Source organism: Hyperoodon ampullatus (genome assembly GCF_949752795.1).
Source record: "Hyperoodon ampullatus genome assembly, chromosome: 8".
Lineage (NCBI taxonomy): Eukaryota > Metazoa > Chordata > Mammalia > Artiodactyla > Ziphiidae > Hyperoodon > Hyperoodon ampullatus.
The window spans coordinates 40,298,280-40,323,887 of NC_136921.1; the positions used below are offsets into that span (position 1 = coordinate 40,298,280).

Below are 25,608 nucleotides of genomic sequence, written 5' to 3' on the forward strand. Positions count from 1 at the left end.
AGATTTCAAGACCTATTGTGAAGTCAATAGACAATGTCATACAATTTGTTTACAGATAGACGAATATACCAATGGAATTAAAGGGACAAAAGAGATATTTACATATATATATTTACATATATATGTGTATTATATACACACTGTATAGTATATATGTGTGTGTGTATACTAAAATATATCACCAAAGATGTTTATTGGAACATTTTTTGTAATAGAGAAACATTGGAAATAAGCTAAATGTTAATTTACAGGAGAGTGGAATGGATGAATCACATCATATTCACACATTAGGGTACTATACAGCTGTGAAAATCAGGAAAGTATCAATGTGGGAAGTGAGAAAACCATCTTGCTTGCGTGCTGAAGAGTTTGAAAGAAAGTCTCCCTCTATGATGTAAGGGAAACTTTCTGGGAAGCTGCCCTTAGGGATGCCCGTGAAACCTGCAACCCTGCTGGAGGGTGTCTGTCACTGGATCAGCCACACACCACAGGCTGGGAAGGTGCCCACAGGCAAGGATGCTGACTGCTGGCAGCCACACCATGGAAGCAATGACAAAAAGCCCTGGAGCCAGGAAGAGAGTCCCTTCTTCTCACATGTTGTTTTGACACCCTTTGTAATATTAATGCTGGTTGGCAAAGGAGAAATAGAGTCCTGCTCAATCACAAAGGGGGGCAAAAAGGGTAGACTTGGAGCTGAGAGGTAATAAATTGACAATTGGCAAAAAGCACGATTTATAATCTGCTTTATAGATCAAAGCATTATTGTCAACAGTGCTTCCTCTTACCTAGGTGGAGTTCCTACCATGGAATCATCCTCTACTCAAAGGAAGTATCAGCACTTTTCCCTGAAAGTTGCAGCTGAAAAGTATATGTTACTTATAGTAACTTGAGGATGCATTAACCTGAATACATTGTCACCTTAGGAAGTGGAGCATTCTGGAAAAAAAAATGAAGTTTTAGCCATGGAGAAAGGAGGTGGGGGCTAAGTGAATGGACACTCGTTAGATAAATTCCTAGAAGAAGATATGGCCAATTCCCCACTGAACTGTCTTGGCACTCTTATCAAAAATTGATCACCCGTAAATGTATGGGTTTATTTCTTTTTCTTTTTTTAATTTATTTTTATTTTTTTGCGGTACGCGGGCCTCTCACTGTTGCGGCCTCTCCTGCTGCCGAGCACAGGCTCCGGACGCGCAGGCCCAGTGGCCATGGCTCACGGGCCCAGCTGCTCCTCGGCATGTGGGATCTTCCCGGACCGGGGCACGAACCCGTGTCCCCTGAATCGGCAGGCGGACTCTCAACCACTGCACCACCAGGAAAGCCCTGGGTTTATTTCTGAACTCCCAATTCTGCTCTTTTGATCTATAGATCTATATGTTTATCCTTACACAGTCTTCATTACTGTAGTTTTGTAGTGAGTCATGAAATCTGAAAGTGTGTCTGACAACTTTGTTCTTTTTCAAGATCTTTTGGCTATTCTGGGTCCATTACATTTCCATGCGAATTTTATGATCATTGTTACTTTCTACAACTAAGCATCTGGGATTTTGAGAGAGGGTGTGTTGAATCTGTAGGTTATTTTGAGGGGAGAGTATTGCATTTTAACAATATTAGTCTTCCAATCCATGAGCACGGGGTGTCTTTCCATTTATTAAGGTCTTTAATTTCTTTCAATAATGTTTTATAGCTTTCTTTGTACAAGTCTTGCATGTCTTTTTGTTAAATTTATTCCTAAGTATTTTATCCTTTCTGATGCTATTGTAAATTAATTAATTTCAGTTTTGGATTGTTCATTGTTAGCATCTAGATATACAATTTTTGTGTATTAATCTTGAATCCTGCAACCTTGCTGAGCTCTTTCATTAGCTCTAATAATCTTTTCTGGATGCCTTATGATTTTCTGTACACAATATCATGCTATCCATAAAGTATGTTTTAGAATATTTTGGATGATATGTGCTTTACTTTATATTAGACACTCTAACATTGGGTTGAAGGAGTCAATTTTAGCATTAACAGAGTAAACAGTGTTGGGTTGGGGTTTTTTTTTTTTGTATATTTTCATGCAGGATAAATCGCCCAGCAAAGAAAAATCCAAGATACCAGTCAGATTTTTACCACAGTTGTCTATGGTAATTTACCAAATATCTCATATTTTATAGCTTTTGTAATAATGTTGTTTACTAGTTTTCAAACTTGCAAATAAGATACTGAATTTTTGTTGTTGTTGTTTTTTGGCTGCATTGGGTCTTTGTTGCTGCGCACAGGCTTTCTCTAGTTGCAGCGAGTGAGGGCTACTCTTCGTTGCGGTGCGTGGGCTTCTCAGTCCGGTGGCTTCTCTTGTTGCGGAGCACGGGCTTCAGTAGTTGTGGCTTGCAGGCTCTAGAGTGCAGGCTCAGTATTTGTGGCACATGGGCTTAGTTGCTCCGCAGCATGTGGGATCTTCCCAGACCAGGGCTCGAACCCGTGTCCCCTGCATTGGCAGGCGGATTCTTAACCTCTGAGCCACCAGGGAAGCCCAAGATACTGAATTTTTTATTATAAATTTCTGTGCTCCATTTCTTTTCTGATGGAGAACATCTATGAGGTGTATATCTTAGGAAAAATAACTGTCTTAATAAAGGAGCTGTAAGCTATAATTACCCAGTATGTACAGGATATTTGAGTATTATGAATAAAAGAATTCTGAGGACGACCTAGCAGAAGCAGTGTTGGAGTTAGGAAGCAAGGACTTACATTACAGATTTTTCACTAATGGCTCTGTGACTATTACAGTCACGTACCTCTTGGAGCCCCAGTTTCTGAGTTTGAAATGAGAACAGTTGATTTGATCTCTGAAGAGATGTCTTTTCTAGAACTTTTAGCTGCAGGAGATTTCTTAGATCTTGGCATGATTTTGATGATTTTGATGTTAAATTAGCATTGTCCTGTAGAAGGGGTAGTTAATAGACATTTTCGGTTGATCAAGTGCTGGACAATTTAGATTTTACTGCAATAAAATTTACTGTCAGATAATTATGTTGAGTTTAATATCGTTGAGTTATACTCCTGTGATTCCTGGAAGTTGATTTTATTTTTATTATTATTTTTTTTTTTGCGGTATGCGGGCCTCTCACTGCTGTGGCCTCTCCCGTTGCGGAGCACAGGCTCTGGATGCACAGGCCCAGCAGCCATGGCTCACGGGCCCAGCCTCTCCACGGCATGTGGGATCTTCCTGGACTGGGGCACGAAGCCGTGTCCCCTGCATCGGCAGGCGGACCCCCAACCACTGTGCCACCAAGGAAGCCCTGGAAGTTGATTTTAAATGGAGGTTCAATGCAAACATTATTTGTTTTGAAACATTTTAAAAGCTCAGAATGAACTGTGAAATGGAATCTGAATGGCTTCATACAGAGTAGATTTCTAATAATTTGAAATTAAGGATTCTTTCAGATTAAAAAAAAACACTCCAATGAAAATGTTTAGGTGAATGCTCTTAAACATTTCAAAGTACATGTTTTAATTGTGAACCTATTTTATCGATAATGCCAAGATTATCATACCATGTTCTATGAAATAAAATCATGGCATTTTTTTTTTTTAGTTCTGCAAATATCTGTCTTAGGTATTCCATGTTAAGAGCCAAAGATATGAAATGGAATAGACATTTAATTTTCTCTTTAAAAATTAAAAAAATTTAAAATTTAATAAAATTGCCACTAGTTTAAAAAAATTAGTGTATAGATTTAGCAATAAATATTATTAGTATACAGGTTTAGAAATATCAACTAAATTTAAATTTACTTACTGAATAAATATTCAGTGGCTGAGATGAATACTCCTTCCTAGCCCATGAGGCAAATAATTGTTTAAAATGCTTATTTGGCTGATTTAAACCTTATACTGTGCTCAGATTTGACTTTGTCTTGCAATTTTTCTTTCGTATCATTTGAGTTTTATGTTTTTAAGATAAATAATACTTGAAAGAGATTTTTTACATATTCCATTGATTAAAACAAAAAGTCATTTGAACGTTAAGGTTTGCACTTGGATAATATTTTCCGGCAGTAGTTAAGATTTGGGGGGGAGGGGTAATAATTGCATTTATTTCCATTTTTGGTAAAACACTGGTGTGTTCTTCAGTAATGGGCATTGTAAATGTTTGGAAAATAGACTCTTTCACTAAATGAAGAAAGGCGCTGTGAGTGCGGGTTGGGTAGTGCGGGCTGCTCTGACTACCCCAGGTCATAAAGGAACAGACCGCTTGCTTCATAGTCTCTGGCAGAGCACCCACTTTTTTCCAAAGTCAGCTTCTAGTATTACGTGGTGCACACATCCAGCGTTTTTAAACATACTTTGTGATGACCCATGGTTTGGAGTTCTCACAACTGGCAGAAGTTGAGATTGGCATTTAAAAAGTGGTGGATTTGGGTCCCAGAAGTTAGATGAAAAAAATAACCCCCAGGCATCTAAGCCCACATGAGTATGTGAACATATAAGCCCTTTCTACCTGGAAGACCTAGAATGATTTTCATTACAGTCCTTCATGTTCCCAGAGGTGATCCTTGTTAAAACCAAGGATGGGGCTTCCCTGGTGGCGCAGTGGTTGAGAGTCCGCCTCCAGATGCGGGAGACGCAGGTTCGTGCCCCGGTCCGGGAAGATCCCACATGCCGTGGAGCGGCTGGGCCCGTGAGCCATGGCCGCTGGGCCTGCGCGTCCGGAGCCTGTGCTCCGCAACGGGAGAGGCCACAACAGTGAGAGGCCCGCATACCACAAAAAAAAAAAAAAAAAAAAAAAAAAAAACCAAGGATGACCCAGCACTGGTGGCTGCCAGCCTCTCAGAGCTGGTGACCTGACTCTCACCCTGCACACCTCTCTCATAGCCCTCCCACGAATCTGAAATCCTTTATGGAGAAAGATGAGAATGGAGGAATGGAAGGGGAGATGGAAGGATGGAAGACCACTGATTTTTAAGTGTTTTAGATGTTTTCCTGTGAAAGAAGAGCCTGAAAATAGGACATGTGTAGAGTTGGAGAGGTGATCCCAGGAAGCAGGAGTAAAGGATCTGGGAGAGTAAATCTAGGAAGGAGGAGAAGCCAATACGGGGCAGTTGGGATGATCCTGCCCGGCCTTCTGAATGCTTCCTGGAATCATCTGCCTGAGGATGATCAGGGTGGTAGCATTTATCCATCAGCTCTCATCCTATCTCCTGAGGATGTTAACTTCCACCTATTTCTGGCTGCTCACGTGTGAGTGCAGAATGGGCTACCCCGAGGGTCCCATGCTATGGCATCAAAGAAGCCTCACAGGACAAAACGAAAGACAGTTTCTTGAGTGGAAACCCTGTCATTCCTACCTGAATTGAAGCCAGCACAGAACTGTTCACTGCAGCCACATCTGGAATCAAGAGGTGAGGCCAAGAGGATGGGAAAGGAAGTGAAATGAGTTTTCTGATAGAAAAGTCAATGGAATTCTTAGTCCAGCCTCACAGGAGTTCCAAAGCAGAGGGAAGGAGTGGCATATGTCTGTCATCATCTGAAAGGAGAAAACAGACTAAAATGGAATTGCTAATCAGTGTTAAAAATATGTAGATGTTACTTTAAAATCCACCCCTCTGGTTTTATTGAAGATCAGCATTACTTAGCTAGATGGTGTTCTGACTTATGTGTGGCTGCTCTTTTTGATTAGCCAAGGGCCACTATTTATAAACTCTTCATATATATATATCTATATATGAAGGGTATAGAGGAAACATTCAGGCCCTCACCACCCTTCTCCACCCAGGGTGCTGATGAGACTGGGGGTGGTAGCTCAGCATGCAGAATGGGTGCTGTAGAGATCCTAAGAAGTCAGGTGTGTGGGAATCAGTGTAGAAGGCTGGGGTTAAGCAAGGTGTTTTGTACATTTATAGTAGCTCTATTACAGTAGACCTCATTTGAGTTGCCTCTGTATGACGGTATGAAAATTTTAGGGCACTAGGACCATATGTCCCTTTCCTTCTATCATCTACAGCTGCATTCTTATTAGGCCTTTGCCACATCCTTATGCTCCCTAAAGGGAAGCCTTCCACTCTGAGAACATCTATTGCACTTTTAGCTTGAAAACGTTGTGCTCATGTTCCCCTTTGTATCCTGTGGTCCATTGGGGATAAAAGAAAACAGAGCCGTTTGTGGTACAGCACTGTATATGTATGAAACAGTTACCTAATTTGGTGCGTGTACTTTGGGAAGTATTGTCTGAAGTTCATTGCAATTTTCTTTCCCTTCCTTCTTCTTCCCTTCCCGTTTTATTGAGATATAATTGACATACAACACTGTAAATCTAAAGTGTCCAACATAATGATTTGACTTAACACACATCATGATTACTACAGTAGGTTAGTGAACATTATTGTCTCATATAGACACAACATTAAAGAAATAGAAAAAATATTTTTTCTTTGGGCTGAGAACTCCACAACTTTCCTATAATAAACATACAGCAGTGTGAATTATATTTATTATGTTGTACATTACATCCCTAGTACTTATTTATCTTATAACTGGAAGTTTGTACCTTTACACTACCTACCCCCAGATTCTGATAAGCTCAAATCTGATCTCTTTTTCTATGAGTTTATTTATTGTAAAGTACAATTGACCTATTTAATACAGCACTGTTAGTTCCTGGTACATAATACGGTGATTCGATATTTCTATACATTTCAAACTGATCACCACAAGTCTAGTTACCGTCTGTCACAATATAAAGATGTTACATAATTATTGACTATATTCCCCACACTGTACATTTTATATCTGTGACTCATGTATTTTGCAACTGGAAGTTTGTACCTCTTAATCTCCCTCACCTATTTCTCTCATCCTTGCACCCCACCTCCCCTCTGGCAACCACCTGTTTGTTCTGTGTACCATGACTCTCTTTCTCTTTTGTCATGTTTGTTCATTTATTTTTTAGACTCCACAAATAAGTGAAATCATATGGTATTTGTCTTTTCCTTTCTGACTTATTTCACTTAGCATAATGCCCTGTAGGTCCATTTATGTTGTCACAAATGGCAAGAGTTCATGCTTTTTACAGCTGAGTAATATTCCATTGTATTTATATATACCACATTTTCTTTATCCATGTATCTATTGATGGGCACATAGATTGCTTCCATATCTTGGCTATTGTAAATAATGCTGCAGTGAACAGAGGGGTGCATATATTTTCAAATTAGTGTTTTCATTTTCTTTGGCTAAATACCCAGGAGTGGAATTGTTAAATTGTATGATAGTTCTATTTTTAATTTTTTGAGGAATCGCCATACTGTTCTCCATAGTGGCTGTACCAATTTACATTCCCACCAGCATTGCACAAGGGTTCCCTTTTCTCCACACCCTCACCAACACTTGCTATTCCCGCACCCCAGTTTTAATGAGATATAATTGACATACAGTACTGTATAAGTTTAAGATGTACAACCTAATGATTTGACATACATCATGAAATGATTACCACAATAGATTTAGTGAATATTCATCATCTCATATAGATACAACATTAAAGAAACAGAAAATTTTTTTCTTTGTGAATTTTGTCCTTGTCTTTTTGACAGTGGCCATTTTGACAGGTGTGAGGTGATCTCATTGTGGTTTTGATGTGCATTTCTCTAATGATTAGTGATGTTCAGCATCTTTTCATGTGCCTGTTGGCTATCTGTATGTCTTCTTTGGAAAAATGTTTATTCAGGTCCTCTGCCCATTTTTTTTTTTTTTTTTTTTTTTTTGCGTTACGCGGGCCTCTCACTGTTGTGGCCTCTCCCGTTGTGGAGCACAGGCTCCGGACGCCCAGGCTCAGCGGCCATGGCTCACAGGCCCAGCTGCTCTGCGGCATGTGGGATCTTCCCGGACCGGGGCACGAACCCGTGTCCCCTGCATCGGCAGGCGGACTGTCAACCACTGCGCCACCAGGGAAGTCCCCTCTGCCCATTTTAAAAGTTGGGTTATTTGTTCTTTTAACATTGAGTTTTGTGAGTTCCTTGTATATTTTGGGTATTAACCCCTTATTGGATATGTCATTTGAAAACATCTTCTCCCATTCACTAGGCGGTTTTTCATTTGCTGATAGTTCCCTTTGCCTTGCAAAAGCTTCTTAGTTTGATGTAGCCCCATTTATTTATTTTTGGTTTTGTTTCCCTTGCCTGAGGAGATATAGCAAAAAAAATATCGCTAAGACTGATGTCAAAGGGCATACTGCCTGTGTTTTCTTTTGGAAGTTTTATGGTTTCAGATCTTTCGTTGACGTCTTAAATCCATTTTGAGTTTATTTTTTTAAAATGATGTGAGAAAGTGGTCCTGTTTGATTCTTTTGCATGTAGCTGTCCAGTTTCCCAATACCATTTATTGAAGAGCCTATCTTTCCCTATTGTATATTTTTCCCTCCTTTGTCATAGATTAATTGACCATATGAATGTGGTTTCATTTCTGGGTGCTCTATTCTGCTCCATTGATCTGTGTGTCTGTTTTTGATTACTGTGGCTTTATAGTACAGTTTGAAATAAAGGAGTGTGATACGTCTAGCTTTGTTCTCTTTCTCAAGATTGTTATCTTGAGATAACAAGATAACAAGGCTCTTCAGGGTCCTTTGTGTTTCCAGACAAATTTTAGTTCTGTTCTAGTTCTGTGAAAAATGCCATTGGTATTTTAATAGGGATTGCGCTGAATCTGTAGATTGCCTTGGGTCATATGGCCATTTTAACAGTAGTAAGTCTTCTAATCCATGATGTTGGTAGTCAGAGATATTGAATAATATCTTCCAAACTGAGAAGGAATTTTGAGACTGAAAAATGAGGCAAGCAACTTCATAAAGAGCAATTAGGAAATGTATTGTGGGTAACTTACACAGGCAGGAAGGATTGGGTGGACACATGATCCGCATTCACAGCTGCACTTAGCACCGCTGAAAGGGGTGCAGGGGAATTTAAAGGGGTCAAAGCTAAAAATAGAATCTGACTACTAGGGAGAAGCATGGCCACACGGATGGGAACAGGGTTTTCTTTTCCTTCCCCTGGGTGTCTCATGACCATTAACCATCTGCATCAGCAAAAGGCACACTTCTGGTTTTTAGGTATCAGATGAAGGCAAGGGTAAAAGTTGAATGGGAATTCATCTGACTTGGGCACATTCCTTGTGTGTTAGGCTAAAGCTCAGTCATGCATAAAGAAGGGATAGGACAGTGGGCCTAAGATAGGGCTGACAGAATGGAGTCACTTTGGTTCAGCTACACACGTGAGCATGGTATATCTTTCCATTTCTTTGTGTTGTCTTCAGTTTCTCTCATCAGTGTCTTATAGTTTCCAAGTACAAGTCTTTTACCTTATATTTATTCTTGTATATTTTATTTTTTGTTGCATTGTAAAGGGATTGTTTCCTTAATTTCTCTTTCTGATAGTTTGTTTTTAGTGTATAGAAACACAGCAGATTCTTGTACATCAATTTTGTATGCTGCAACTTTACCAAATTCATTGATGAGTTTTAGTAATTTTTTGGTAGCATCTTTAGGATTTTCTATATATAGTATCATCTCACCTGCAAACAGGGCAGTTTCACTTCTTCCTTTCCAATTTGGATTTCTTTTATTTCGTCTGGTTGTTGTGGCTAGGACTTCCAATACTATGTGGAATAAAAGTGCAGAGACTGAACAACCTTGTCTTTTTCTTAATCTTAGAGGAAGTGATTTCAGCTTTTCACTGTTGAGTATGTTGTTAGCTGTGGGCTTATCATACATGGCCTTTATTATGTTGAGATATATTCCCTCTACACCCACTTTGTTGATAGTTTTTGTCATAAATGGATGTTGAGTTTTGTCCAAGACTTTCTGCATCTATTGAGATGATCATATGGTTTTTATTCTCCAGTTTGTTAATGTGGTATATCATGTCGGTTGATTTTTGCAAATACTGAACTATCCTTGCATCCCTGGGATAAATCCCACCTGATCATGGTGTGTGATCCTTTTAGTGTATTATTGAATCTGGTTTGCTAATATTTTGATGAGGATTTTTACATCTATGTTCATCAGTGATATAGGCCTGTATTTTTTCTTTTTGTGGTATCTTTGTCTGTTTTTGGTATCCAGGTGATGGTGGCCTCATAGAATGAGTTTGGGAACGTTCCTTCCTCTGCATTTTTTTGGGATAGTTTGAGAAGGATGAGTACTAACTCTTCTTTAAATGTTGGATAGAATTGACCTGCGAAGCAGTCTGGTCCAGGATTTTTGTTTGTTGAGAGTAAGTTTGTTTTCTTACTGATTCAGTTTCATTACTGGTAATTGGTCTGTTTCTATTTTCTATTTCTTCCTGATTCAGTCTTGGGAGATTGTACTTTCTAGGAATTTCTCCATTTCCCCCGATTGTCCATTTTTTATTGGCATAAAACTGTTCATAGTAATCTCTTATGATCCTTCGTAATTCTGCGGTGTGAGTTGTAACTTCTTTTTACAGGAAAAAAACTGTAAAAATACAAACACATGAGGCTAAATAATACACTACTAAATAACCAAGAGATCACTGTAGAAATGAAAGAGGAAATCAAAAAATACCTAGAAACAAATGACAATGAAAACATGACAACCCAAAACCTATGGGATGCAGCAAAAGCAGTTCTAAGAGGGACGTTTATAGCAATACAGTCCTACCTCAGGAAACATCTCAGATAAACAACCTAACCTTATGCCTAAAGCAATTAGAGAAAGAAGAACAAAAAACCACAAAGTTAGCAGAAGGAAAGAAATCATAAAGATCAGAGCAGAAATAAATGAAAAAGAAATGAAGAAAACGATAGTGAAGATCAATAAAACTAAAAGCTGGTTCTTTGAGAAGATATGACATGACTCTATGACATAAATCACAGCAAGATCCACCTCCTTTTTGACCCACCTCCTAGAGAAATGGAAATAAAAGCAAAAATAAACAAATGGGACCTAATGAAACCTAAAAGCTTTTGCACAGCAAAGGAAACCACAAACGACGAAAAGACAACCCTCCGAATGGGAGAAAATATTTGCAAATGAAGCAACTGACAAAGGATTAATCTCCAAAATATACAAACAGCTCACGTAGCTCAATGTCAGAAATACAAACAACCCGATCCAAAAATGGGCAGAAGACCTAAATAGACATTTCTCCCAAAAAGATATACAGAGTGCCAACAAATACACGAAAGGATGCTCAACATCACTAATCATTAGGGAAATACAAATCAAAACTGCAATGAGGTATCACCTCACACCAGTCAGAATGGTCATCATCAAAAAAATCTACAAACAATAAATGCTGGAGAGGATGTGGAGAAAAGGGAACCCTCTTTGCACTGTTGGTGGGAGTGTAAATTGATACAGCCACTATGGAGAATGGTATGGAGGTCCCTTAAAAAACTAAAAATAGAACTACCATATGACCCAGCAATCCCACTACTGGGCATATACCCTGAGAAAACCATAATTCAAAAAGTGTCATGTACCACAGCGTTCATTGTAGCACTATTTACAATAGCCAGGACATGGAAGCAACCTAAGTGTCCATCGAAAGATGAATGGATAAAGAAGACGTGGCACATATATACTATTGAATATTACTCAGCCATATAAAGTAACGAAGCTGAGTTATTTGTAGTGAGGTGGATGGACCTAGAGTCTGTCATGCAGAGTGAAGTAAGTCAGAAAGAGAAAGACAAATACCGTATGCTAACACATATATATGGAATCTCAAAAAAAAAAAAAAAGGGTTCTGAAGAACCTAGGGGCAGGACAGGAATAAAGATGCAGACGTAGAGAATGGACTTGAGGACACGGGGAGGAGGAAGGGTAAATTGAGCCGAAGTGAGAGAGTGGCATGGACATATACACACTACCAAATGTAAAATAGATAGCTAGTGTGAAACAGCTGCATAGCACAGGGAGATCAGCTCCATGCTTTGTGACTACCTAGAGGGGTGGGATAGGGAGGGTGGGAGGGAGACACAAGAGGGAGGGCATATGGGGATATATGTATACATATAGCTGATTCACTTTGATTCACAGCAGAAACTAACACAACAATGTAAAGCAATTATACCTCAATAAAGATGTTAAAAAAATATTGACTGGAATGTATGCTTTGTGTGGGTAGATAGTACCTCATATAAAAAGTCATCATGTATACAGTAGGAACAAAAGTGGTGTACTGCTCACCTCAGAGTTGTAAAGAGAACTGAAAGATAATTCATGTAAATTTCTTAAAACAGTACACAGCACACAATGTAATCAATATATATTCTAATCAATATAAAGGTTGACAAGATAATATAAATTTTTTGTATTTTGTACTAAGTCTTCAAAATCTAGTACATATTTTACACTGAAACACATCTCACTTCATATGAGGCACACTTCAAGTGGTCAGTAGCTACAGGTGGCTAATGGATGCTGTTTTGGACAATGTAGCTTAAAAAAATACAGGGTTAGCAGACCTAAGAAGTAGCCATTCCCTTTAGGAGTAAGGGAGAGTGCTCGAGGAAGAAACTTGGAAGATCCATTTCTTCTCCAAAGCCTGGATTAAGACCCCTTGGAGAGGGAATGGCTGTGGCCCACCTGGATGGCAAAGATGTTTGCTGAGGTGTTGCAGGCTTAGGCTGGGAGGTGAGAAAACCACCTTGCTTGCGTGCTGAAGTGTTTGAAAGTCTCCCTCTATGATGTAAGGGAAACTTTCTGGGAAGCTGCCCTTAGGGATGCCCGTGAAACCTGCAACCCTGCTGGAGGGTGTTTGTCACTGGGTCAGCCACACACCACAGGCTGGGTCAGCCAACACCACAGGCTGCTGACTGCTGGCAGCCACACCATGGAAGCAATGACAAAAAGCCCTGGAAGCAGGAAGACAGTCCCTTCCTCTCACATTGTTGTTTTGACACCCTTTGTAATATTAATGCTGGTTGGCAAAGGAGAAATGTTACAGAGTCCTGCCCAATCACAAAGGGGGGCAAAAAGGGTAGATTTGGAGCTGAGAGGTAATAAATTGACAATTGGCAAAAAGCACGATTTATAATCTGCTTTATAGATCGAAGTATTTTTCTCAACAGTGCTTCCTCTTACCTAGGTGGAATTCCTACCATGGAATCATCCTCTACTCAAAGGAAGCATCAGCACTTTTCCCTGAAAGTTGCTGCTAAAAAGTATATGTTACTTACAGTAACCTGATGATGCATTAACCTGAATACATTGTCAGCTTAGGAAGTGGAGCATTCTGGTTGTCAATAGGACAGAAATGGTATTTTAGTGATAGAGAAGGGAGGTGGAGTACAGTAAGCCCTGGACACTAACTAGGTTCAGATTAAATTCCTAGGGGATAATGTAATGGATAAAAGGTTTTGCTCATTTTTAAAGCTTTCTGATGGGTATTTTTGGATACCACTTTTCTTTCTTTCCTTGCTGTGAAAAAGCAATTCTAAGACAAACATTGAGAATTTAAAAAGTAGTAGAGGGGCTTCCCTGGTGGCGCAGTGGTTAAGAATCCATCTGCCAATGCAGGGGACACGGGTTCAAGCCATGGTCTGGGAAGATCCCACATGCCACGGAGCAACTAAGCCCATGAGCCACAACTACTGAGCCCACGTGCCACAACTACTGAAGCCCACGCTCCTAGAGCCCGTGCTTCACAACAAGAGAAGCCACCACAGTGAGAAGCCTGTGCACCACAAAGAAGAGTAGCCCCCGCTCACTGCAACTAGAGAAAGCCCGTGCACAGCAGCGAAGACCCAATGCAGCCAAAAATAAATAAATTAAATAAATTTAAAAAAAGTAGTAGAGTATGTCTTTAAATATTTTGAATACTAAGTGCTTTACTTTAGATCCTCTGTAAAATTTGGTTGAATGAATCAATTGTATCATTAACAGAGTAAACTTTTTTTTTCTTTAAATGCAGGATAAATCATCCAGCAAAGAAAAATCCAAGACACCAGTAAGAATTTTACCACAATTGGCTACGGTAATTTAACTATAGACTCTCATTGGATTTTTGCCCTTTTAAAAATGTTTACTGGTTTCAAACTTGTAAATAAGTAACTGAATTTATGATTTTGAATTTTGTGCTCAATTTGACTATTTTCTGATTGAGAAATTCTGAGGTGCACATAAAAGGAAAAATAACTATCTTAATAAAGTAAGTGTAAGCTGTAATTTCCTAGTAGTGTGTACAGTATGTTTGAATATTCTGGATAAAAGTATTTCCAAGATTGTCTACAGAAAATATATCAGTGTTGGAATTAGGAGATGAAGCTTTGGGTTACATCCTTGTCACTTATGGCCCTGCCATCTGAGGGAGTCACTTACCTCTCTGAGCCTCAGTTTCTGAGTTTGAAGGTAAGAAGCGTAGATGATATTTGAGATGCATCTTCTGGCACTGAAATGCTATTCCACAGAAGATTCTTCAGATCTTGCCGTCCTTTTTATTATTATTATGAGTAAAAATTGTCATTGTCCTGTGGAAGAGGCAGTTAATAGACATTTTCAGTTGACAAGTGCTGGGTAAGATATACTTGACTGTGATAAATTTTACCATTTAGTAGCTATATTGAATTTAATGCCATTGAGTTTTGCTCTTGTAACTGCTGGAAGTTGAGCTTAAGTGGAGGTTCAGTGCAAACACTGTTTGGTTTTTTTAAAATTGTGATAAAATATACATAACATACAATTGACCATTTTAACCATTTAAAATCTATAGTTCATAGACATTCAGTACATCCATATTGTTGTACAGCCATCACCACCATCCATCTTCAGAACTCTTCATCTTTCCAAACGGAAACTCTGTACCCATTAGACACTAATTCCCTGTTTCCGCCTCTTGTCAGTCCATGGCAACAAGCATTCTACTTTCTGTCTCTATGTATTTGACTACTATAAGTACCTCATAAGTGGAATCATACAGTATTTGTCTTTTTATGTCTGGCTTATTTCACTTAGCATAATGTTCTCAAGTTTCATCCAAAGCATTATTTTTTGAAAGATATTTTAAAAGCTGAGAACAAACTATAAAAGTGAATTTGTGTTGCTTTATAGAGAAAGATTCCTGATAATTTAAAATGGAGGACATTTTTCACTTAGAAAACTTGAGTTAATATTCTTAGATAAAGTAAATGAACATTTCAAAATATACATTTTAATTGAAAATTTTTTTAATGATGCCAGATTCTATAGAATTGAGCCATAGCACCTTTTCTGTGCTTCTGCAAAATCTATCTTAAATTTTTTAGCTTAAAAGACAAGATTTGAAATGGAATAAGCATTTTCTGTTTAAAAATTTGACAAATTTTAAAAGAAAAAAATAAAAATTACCCTTAGTTTGTTGTGTCTTATTAGTATATAGGTTTAGAGATGTAAACTCAATTAAAATTTCCTGATTCAATATTCAGTAGCTGAGTTGAATAATAATCCTTTCCTGTCATTGGCATATAATAGTCTAAAATGCTTTTGTTGGCTGATTTAAACTTGGTTTTATGTTCATATTTGGCCATATCTTAGATTTTCTCAGCATTCATTTTCTCAGTTTCATGTGTGTTAAGGGAGATGATGTTTTTAAGAGATTTTTTAAAAATCCATTGACCAAAGCAAACAAACAATTTTCATTTGAATATTAAGTTTTGTACTTGGATAAAATTTTCCGGCAGTAGTTAAGCCCTAGAGTGATTTTCATTACAGACATTTATGCTTCTGGTGGTGATTCTTGTTGTTGAAATCAAGGGTGACCCAGTGCTGGTGGCTCCCGAGCCCTCTGAGCTGGTGACCTGATTCCCACCCTTTGTGAACACCTTACTCATAGCCCACCCATGAATCTGAAATCCTTTATGGAGCAAGATGAGAGCGGAAGAATGGAAAGGCAGGCAGGGAAGGATGGAAAAGCATTGACTTATTCATTGTCTTAGCTTGTTTTCCTGAGAAAGAAGAGCCTGAGAAAAGGGCTTCTGTGCAGGTAGTTTATTTGAAAGTAGGAGTAAAGGGCTGGGAAGAGTAAAACTATTCAATAAAAGCCAGTACAAGCATGGGCTGTCAAGTTGGCCTGAATGTGAGAGGAAGACACAGATTCAATTGTCATTGTTTAAAAATATGTACATTCTGGGCTTCCCTGGTGGCACAGTGGTTGAGAGTCCACCTGCCGATGTAGGGGACACGGGTTCGTGCCTCGGTCCGGGAAGATCCCCCATGCCACGGAGCGGCTGGGCCCGTGAACCATGACCGCTGGGCCTGCGCGTCCAGAGCCTATGCTCTGCAACGGGAGAGGCCACAACAGTGAGAGGCCCGCGTACCGCAAAAAAAAAAAAAAAAAAATGTACATTCTACTTTAAAACCCACCCATCTGGGTTTCTTGAAGAGACATAGGTTCTAGCAACAGTGGGTCTGTGTTCTGTTATCGCAGTAACCGGCTCGAGCTAATTAGTTGTTGCCTTTTTAGGAGACGTAGGTTTTCTCCTGTTGGCCACAGTCCCCACCACCCCCTAACATTTCCCAGCACTGAAGCTGAGTGCCAATTAGCTATCATCACTACCTTTCCTCCTTCTTTCATGATACCTGCCAGAACTGTGTAGGTATAAGAATTTATAACCCCTGCCTTAAAGGATGGAATGAGTTTGTGAGTTGCCAGGGTAATCTAGAGCTGCTGAAGCCATGAGAACAGGAAGATCCTTTGGAGCTGGAATGTAGAGGAACTCATTAGCATTGGAGTCCAGCACGGTGTGCCTCTAATTAAGATGGAAGGCTTAAAAAATCACTTGCCAATGTCTGTGGGTGAGTAAACTCTGTGGAATGAACACCTCAGTTAGGTAACAGGTGCCCACATCAAACCAGCAGCGGAGCCTTTGGTAATGTGTCCCAGATGTCACACACCGTGCCACTCACAGGCTTTAGTGAGATTTGCTATTGGGTATTTGTGCCTTCTTTACAGATGTCCTAATTTGTTTGAGAAAACGTCTGTGTTTATACATTCTTATGCATTTCATGAAAAAAGTTTTTTTTTTCTGACCTTGTTTTGTTAATGCTATCTAAATTTCATATTTCAGGTGAGTTCAAAGCCCCAGTGGCAGCAGGCGGCTCCATCATTCCATTTGAGTGTAAAGCAGGGTGAAGGTATTCCAGAGCAGTTCAGTGTTAAAAATCAACAATCATATGGTAAGAACCCTAATATTCTATCTTAGACTTCAAGGACATTTTCTAGAGAAGAAAAATCACACAATATTTAGTTAATTAGAACAATGAAATTGTAAACTGAAATATTTATGTAAAGTAGAAAAATTTATCCCAAGTGTGTTCCCTAAGAAAATAATTGAATCCAGTTCTTAGTTATTTCTGGCTGTTGTAAATGCTATAAAAGCTGATATTTTAGGAATTGGGATGTTTATAATAAAACTTTGATTTATTGTGTATTCAGAATTTGCCTCTGTATCACAGACTGAAGTTTTTTCTAAGGGGGATTTTAATAAGTTGTAAACATTACTTCTGAATTATTTATGTTAATATTTTTGACTTATCAGCTTGATTGTATTGAATATTAACTTTTTTTCATCATGGTTCTTTAAATTTTCTGAAATAGTTTTATATTCTGTTTTTATAATAATTTTAATCTTCATTTTAAGAAGGTTCTATGCAAATATAATTGAAAATCTGAGTTTATTAACATTAATCAAAATATAAAATAAATTAATGAATATTCTTGAAATAAAGGTTTCTATTGTGATGACATAAAATGAGAGTTAGTTAACTTCCTCGTAGTGAAAGAAAATATGGTTACTTAAGAACTTAAAGAATGTAGTTTTTTTCTTAAAACATGCTTCAGCATTTTATTCTAACCACTTAAATATTTTAGCGTACTTTTTAGATGACTAATTTATGCCTTTTAAAAAAAAATTCAAGCTGAATACATGGAACGCTTTGGAAAAAAGGGCAAGTTACTCGACCAGATTGATGATAGTCATGCTGGACCATCTACTTCCAAATCAAAGAGCAAATCTCCACATAAAGAACGAGAAAACTTTAGAAGCACTCTTGTTAATGTCATTATGTAAGTTCTATAAGCTAACCAGTGTTACCCTCGTTAGAGCCCCTGGGAACTTTTTAATCTAAAATTATAAGAATTCTGTGCCTCTCTAAGGATGCCTGAAAGCCTTGTTGGAATGAGGTCAGGGTATAAGTAGTGAAAGACTGAGCTTAACTCTAAAGCTGTCTCACTTTTAAATATCGTGAGCTGAAAAGGTATGTTGATGAAAATGATCAATAAAAAAAATCTATAATAGGGATAGGAGAGAGTTTTATTCAAGCCAAACTGAGGACTATAATCTAGGAGATACAGGTTCAATAAGCACTTGACTTGTGTTCCTCCAGACTACAAAATGGGGGAGACTTATAAAGACAAAAACTACAAGGTTACAGTTAGTTTCATGAGTTGTTTATCAAGAATTATAATTGGATCTGGCAAGAAGGAAGGATGCTTGTTAAGTAAGGATTGGTTGGGGTCCAAAACGGTTGCATAGTTACAAGGGGTTGTAGCTGGCAGCTGCTAGCAGATACTGTTTTGAGCATGGCTGGTGGTATCCTTGAATTTGATAACAGTTCAGAAAATTTTCAGAAAATTTAAGTTCTCAGTGATGCAGGAACATGTCTGAAACCACATCCACAGTGGCCACCTGGCTCCATTTTAAATGCCTGAAACACAGTCACTCCATTTAGATTTTTAAATGCAATCTTTTCTTTAATGGTTAAAACAAATGTACAAGGCATGTTTGACGGGCCATAAGACAGGCTGTTCGAGTTAGCATGAAGTTCAAGCCAAATCATGTGTAAGCCAGAAAGACTTCCCCATACCTCAATACATGAACATTTCTTCCATCAGGTGTCAATATGAATACTTGGTGTTGGTTGAGACAGCAGAATGTCTGGGCATTCTGGTTGTAGGCATGCTGCCTGGTAGAAGATTTGGGGCAGTTATTTTTTTCCCCATCTTGTCTGTTCAGGTGATGTGGTGACTTCCCTGGCATTGTGGGTCTCCTTGTGTATAACAGGAAGGAACTGGGCTGAAATGATCAGCAGTGTGATCAGGGCAGGGCTTGCCCAGTCTGAAGTACAGATCTGTTTACGGAGGGCAACGCAGATGCAAGTCACCAGTGCCTCTTTGCCTGTTTTTTCACAGCTTGACGCTAGTTGTTCAGTAGCCCCTTTCTTTCATCATGACTCTCAACGCACACACACTGCCATTGGTGAACAGAATTTAATGACACATTACAGTAAGTCACTCACCCACAGAGCTCCATTTTACTGTCCCCATGTGACACCTTACTGGCTGGATAGGCATTTTGAGGGGAGGGCAGTGGTCACTGTGTGCTGACAAAGGGATGGCAGATATGTGGGCTCCTGTGCAGTTAGATCGTGGACGTGTGCCCCTGCGAGAGTGGTTTGGAGTTTGCTTTTGCCAGGCACCACTAGACATTACCAGCTTGGCCCACTTACATCACTTTCTTCAATTAAGCCCTCTCAGAACACATGAACTTGGAGTAAAATTAGCACTCCAAGCCGTGTGTGTGTAGGCCTCTGGGTACAAACTCATAGAAGCAATTTTTTCTCCTCCCAATGTCCTGGCCAAGACAAATGATCTTCTTGACACAACTTTCCTGTGCCTGTCATTTTTGGTCCTCCTCTAGTTGAGGATAGAGCCCATCTTGGGTTTCAGCTTCATACAGAGGTCTGGGTTTGAATTCTCCATTTAACTCCAGCCTACAGAATCATCTCCTGACCCACATGGGCATTAAAGTCCAAGGCTCCGCCCCCCAAGGGCAGCTGTAGCCTCGGGGGGTGGCTGTTACTCTGCCTTGTCATTCCATCTTTTCCCTCCTGAGTATTTCCTTTTTTTCTTGTGAGCTCAGCTATGCATTCAAAGGAGCTTTGTGGCATATTATCCAGTATTTATAGAATGGTACTGGGAGGTTTTTCAGATTATCTTTGCTGCTGTGTTATAAGAAACATAAGTTTCTTTTTAATCATTTTATGTCAGTTTTAGTTATACCTTTAACAAACACTATATGGATGGACTTATTAAAATTCAATCTTTGAGTTTCTGGACTTTAGTAGCATGTTTAATCCCATTTGTAGTTATTGGTATTACATATTTCTTATTTTGTATTTTCTATTTACTGTATGTTGCCTTTGCTTACTTAATCTTTTTTATTATTTCTATTGAATTGAATTTTCTCTCTTCTCCCTTTATTCCTATTGGCTTGAAAGCTATCAAATATATTTTTATTCTTTTAGTGGTTACCCTAGCATTTAAAGCCACATATAATAACTTATATTTTTAAAAGTTTAAATTTCATTTGATACATCTTCCTTCTGAATAATATGAAAGGACTTTTGAGTGCTTTAACTTAGCTCTGAACTTTCCTTTGCATTTTTCGTGTGATTGTTTATTTTATTTCTACCAATATTTCTATAATATTTTAGTTTTACCAAGTCCTTAAACTCCCCATACTCTTTTTCTAAAGCTCCTACTTACTTAGATTTACTAACATGTTTTCTAATTTCTTAGAAAGTTGCCTTTGCATTCCACTCCTCACTTCCAGGTTCATTTTTTTTTTTTTTTTTGCTGAAGTCCTTCCCTTAGTAGTTCTTTCAATGAGGATCTGTGGAGAGTAAACTCGAGACTTTAATTTTTTGTTAAGGTCGCTACTATTTTGCCCTTACTCTTGAATTAATGACTAAGCTCACTACAGAGTTAAAGAGTAATAGTAATTTTTTCCCTACAAATATGGAAAACATTGAAAAATATTAACAATTTTCCCCAAATAAAAATAGAATATATTTAAAGTGTACAATGTGATGATTTAATATACTTACACATTGTGAAAGGATTTCCAGCAATCAAGTTAACACATCCATCACCTGAGATATTTACCTTTTTTTTGTGTGTGTGAGAACCCTTAAGTTCTACTCTCTTAGCAAATGTCAATTACACGATACAGTATTATCTATAGCCACATGATGGCATATATTATTGTTGATGAGAAGACTTTGTTGCTTTATTTGTTACTTCTTTGTTTGCAATCTGTTTGTACTGTCAGTTTGTCTTTTCAAAGCCTTCTATATAGTCTGTAAAAAACAGATTTAGCGAGATATAATTTACATACCATTAAATTCATCCACTTTAAAAATGTACAATTGAATGAATTTTAGTAAATTTCTGTAGTTGTGCAACCTTCATCAAAATCCAGTTTTAGAATACTTCTGTTATCTACAAGTTCCCTTTTGCCCGTCTCAATTAATCCTTTCTACCGCTGGTTGCCCCAGGCAATCATTGATCTGCTTTCTGTCTCTATAGCTTTACCTTTTCTGCAATTTCACATAAATGGAATCATACAGTATGTATGTTTTTGAAATCCATCTTGTTTACTGTTTCTTATTTGGGGCTATTATGAATGATGCTGCTATGAGCTTTTCATGCTGGTCTTTTTGTGGACATCTGTTTTTACTTCTCCTGTGTAGATACCTATTTATAGAAATTCTGGGTAGTGTAGTAGGTGTATGTTTAAATTTTTAAGACATTCCTAAGCTGTTTTCCAAATCATCATACTATTTTACATTCCCACAGGAATGTATAAAGAAGTTTCTAGTTTCTCTACATTCTTGCCCACACTTTATCTTTTGTTGTGTTTTGTCATTCTAGCCATTCTAGTAAATGTGTTGTTGTATCTTATCATGGCTTTAGGTTGTATGTCTCTAATGACTAATAACGATGGACATCTTTTTTGTAGTTGTTTGGCATTCACATAATTTCTTTGGGGAACTGTCAATTTAAACCTATTGCCCATTTTTAAAAATTGGGTTGTTTGTCTTATTATTGCCTTGTAAGAGTTTTTTATATATTTTCTATGCAAGTTCTTTATCAGATATATCTTTTGCAAGTATTTTCTCCCAGTCTGTGGCTTATCTTTTAATTTCCTTCCTAGCATTTTTTGAAAAGCAAAAGTTTTAAATTTTGATGAAGCTCAACTTATCATTTTTTTTTCTTTTATTGTTCATGCTTTTGGAGTCATATCCAAGAAACTTTTCCTATCACAAGATCATAAATATTTTCTCTTATGTTTTCTTAGAAGTTTTAACTTAGCTCTAGTTTTAGTTTTAGCTCTTACATTTATGTGCATGCTTTATTTCAATGAGGTATCTGTGTTATGAGGTAAGGGTTAAGGTTCATTTTTTTGCATATAGATATCCAAATGTTTCAGCCCCATGTGGTGAAAAGACAATTTTCATTGAATTACCTGGGCATCTTTGTCCAAAATCGTTTGACCATATATAGGATTCTATTTCTCTTCCATTTACCTATGTGTCTGTATTTACACCACTTGTCATGTAGCTTTATATTAAGTTTTGAAATCAGGTAGTTTAATTCCACAAAATTTATTCTTTTCCAAAATTGTTTTGGCTATTCTAGGTCTTTTGCATTTTCATATACTACACTTTAAGATCAGCTTGTCAGTTTCTGCAAAAAAAAAAAAGAAAAAGCTTACTGAGATATAGTAGACAATGCATTGAAACTATAAATCAATTTTGAGAGAATTGCCATTTCAATAATATTGAGCCTTCCAGTCCATGAACATGTTATTTCTCTCCATTAAATTAGATTTTCTTTAATTGCTCTCATTAGTGTCTTGTGTTTTTAATGTACAAGTCTTAGACTTTAAAAAAATTATTCTTGAGTATTTTTCTTTTTGATGTGAATGAAATTATTTAATTTCATTTTCTGATTGTTCTTTCTCAGTATATAGAAAAATCTGTTGAGTTTTTGCTTGTTAATTTTATATCATAAGACCTTACTAAACTTGCTTACTAGTTCTGGAGCTTTTTAAAAGATTCCTTAGAATTTCCTACATATCGGTCATGTTGTCTGCAAATAATAGATTTATGTCTTCATTTTCAATTTAGATGCTTTTCATTTCTCTCTCTTTCCATTTTACACTTGTTGGGTCCTTCAGTACATTGTTTTTTTGTTTGTCTGTTTGTTTTTGCGGTACGCGTGCCTCTCACTCTTGTGGCCCCTCCCGTTGCGGAGCACCGGCTCCGGACGTGCAGGCTCAGCGGCCATGGCTCACGGGACCAGCCGCTCCGCGGCGTGTGGGATCTTCCCGGACCGGGGCACGAACCCGTGTCCCCTGCATCAGCAGGTGGACTCTCAACCACTGCGCCACCAGGGAAGCCCCAGCACATTGTTGAATAGAACTGGTGATAGTGAAATTCCCAGTCTTATGGGGAAAACGTTCAGTCTTTCACATTTATGTAGGATGTTAGTTGCAGGTTTTTAAGATACTCTATATTAGATTAACGAAGTTCCCTTCTTTTCCTAGTTTCTTGAGAGGTTTCATCATGAGTGGGTGCTGGATTTCTGTCAGATGCTTTTTCAATGTTCATTGAGATGATCATTTGATTTTTGTGCTTTTTAAATATGGCATATTACATTAAATGATCTTCATATGTTAAACCTTGCATTCCTCTCACTTAGTCATTATGGATATACGTAATGGATTACGTAATATACGTAATGGATTTGTTAAAATTTTAAGGATTTTCAAATCTACATTAATGCATGATATGGGACTGTACTTTTCTTGTAATGTCTTTGTCTGGCTTTGGTATCGGGGTACTACTGGCCTCATAAAATGAGTTAAGTGTTTCCACCTCCTCTATTTTTCAAATGAATTTGTGTAGAATTGGTGTTGTTTCTTCCTTACTTGTTTGATAGAATTTATTAGTGAGGCCATCTGGACCTGAACTTTTCTTTGTGGAAAGATTATTACTTACTAATTCAATTAGTTTACTTGATATAGATCTCTTCATATTTTCTATTTCTTTTCGAGGCATGTTTGGTACTTTTTTTACCATTTAGCAATATGTTCTTTTCATTTAAGTTGTCTAATTTTTTTAAAAATTATTTATTTATTTATTTATTTATTTATTTATGGCTGTGTTGGGTCTTCGTTGCTGTGCACGGGCTTTCTCTAGTCGCGGCAAGTGGGGGCTACTCTTTGTTGCGGTGGCTCCTCTTGTTGCAGACCATGGGCTCTAGGTGTGCAGGCTTCAGTAGTTGTAGCACCTGGGCTCAGTAGTTGTGGCTTGCGGGCTCTGGAGCGCAGGCTCAGTAGTTGTGGCTCGTGGGCTCTGGAGCGCAGGCTCAGTAGTTGTGGCGCATGGGCTTAGCTGCTCTGCGGCATGTGGGATCTTCCCGGACCAGCGCTCTAACCTGTGTCCCCTGCGTTGGCAGGTGGATTCTTAACCACTGTACCACCAGGGAAGTCCCCTGAGTTGTCTAATTTGCTGGCATAAAGTTGCTCAGATAATTTCCTTGCTGTCAGCCTTCCTATACATTTTCTCCCTTGGTACCTGTTGATTGCAAGATGAGAGCCTTTTCTAGGGGTCTCCTAGGCAGATTGGTTTCCTTCCTGCATGAGTTACGGTCTGGGGTGTTCTCAGTTGTTTCATCTGTTCTTTATCTTCTTTTCATGTTCCAAAAATTTGTTGAAGTATCTACTCAGCTGATGACCCTCTAGTTGCTTTACAATCCTGGGTTAAAATTATTACCATTTTCATAGGAAAACTTGATAAAAAGGATGTTTATGTCACCATCTTGAACCAAAAATATCTATTGATAAAGAGAAAAAATATCAATATAGTTCTTTCAGTTTTGAGAAATAAAGTACGTCATATCTTCTCTTTAACAGGTGAAGTGTCTTCAGTATTGATTGATTGATTTCTGAATGGAATGTTGCTTTGATGGGAAGAGCATGACAGTTTAGAAGCACGTGTGGATGGGCAGATCCTTGTTTTTGTATTTAATTAACAGTGTGATGAAGGGGAGGTTATTTAATCTCTCTGGCATTGTTTCTTCATCTGTGCAGTGGGGATAATTATGTCATTGTCTCCTGTAACAGTAGGTGTGAGGATTAGAGAAAGCTTCTATTATTGTTCCTAGTAGCAGAATCTTTGCCTGCAGCCACAGAACGATAGAATTATAGAGTTTTAGAGCTGAAAGGATCTTCATTCTGACTGCAAGAACTTCTGCAGACTCTCCTATAGCCCTTAACCTCCTTCCTCTTCACCTCTCCTGACCTTGCTGCATCCTTCTAGGTCCACATTACTCACACAGAGGGTGAAGTTTAAGTGTCAGGATTCAGCAAAGTAGATAGGATAAGCATTTCTGCCCTTAAAAAACAAAAAAAACACAACAATCCATTTATTAAGGTCATATACTTTATAGTGGCAGGATCTGAACCCAGATGTCCTGATTCCTGAAGTACGTTGCTGTCATTAGTACCTTTTTACTATACAAACACCAAAATAATGAGATGATTACTTTTGCAGTTAAAATAACCCTTCTCTTTCCAGCCACAGAATACCCTGAAGATCTTCCACCACTCCTCTCATACGCTTATTCCTCAGTTGATAAATGTTTATTGAGCACCTACTATGTACTGAATTAAACTGAGATATTACCTGAGACATTCCTGAGACATTGCCTTGCCTCTCTTCTCTGGTCCATTTAGTTGAAAAAAATAAGTCTAAAGTTCACAAGATAGTGGATTCCT

At 38.1% G+C, this 25,608-nt stretch overlaps 1 protein-coding gene across 1 annotated transcript in view; it reads left to right on the plus strand.

The window, feature by feature from the left end:
• Positions 1-428: 428 nt before the first annotated feature.
• The window catches only part of DNAH7 (dynein axonemal heavy chain 7), a gene marked incomplete at its 5' end in the record, with an annotated part of 238,622 nt that continues 213,442 nt past the window's right edge, over positions 429-25,608 (plus strand). Inside the window, 5 exons of the mRNA XM_079710686.1 lie at positions 429-614; positions 2,070-2,132; positions 13,920-13,982; positions 17,050-17,158; positions 17,900-18,047. Of these exons, the coding sequence (XP_079566812.1) occupies positions 429-614; positions 2,070-2,132; positions 13,920-13,982; positions 17,050-17,158; positions 17,900-18,047 (569 nt within the window). The remainder of the gene's footprint in view (positions 615-2,069; positions 2,133-13,919; positions 13,983-17,049; positions 17,159-17,899; positions 18,048-25,608) is intronic.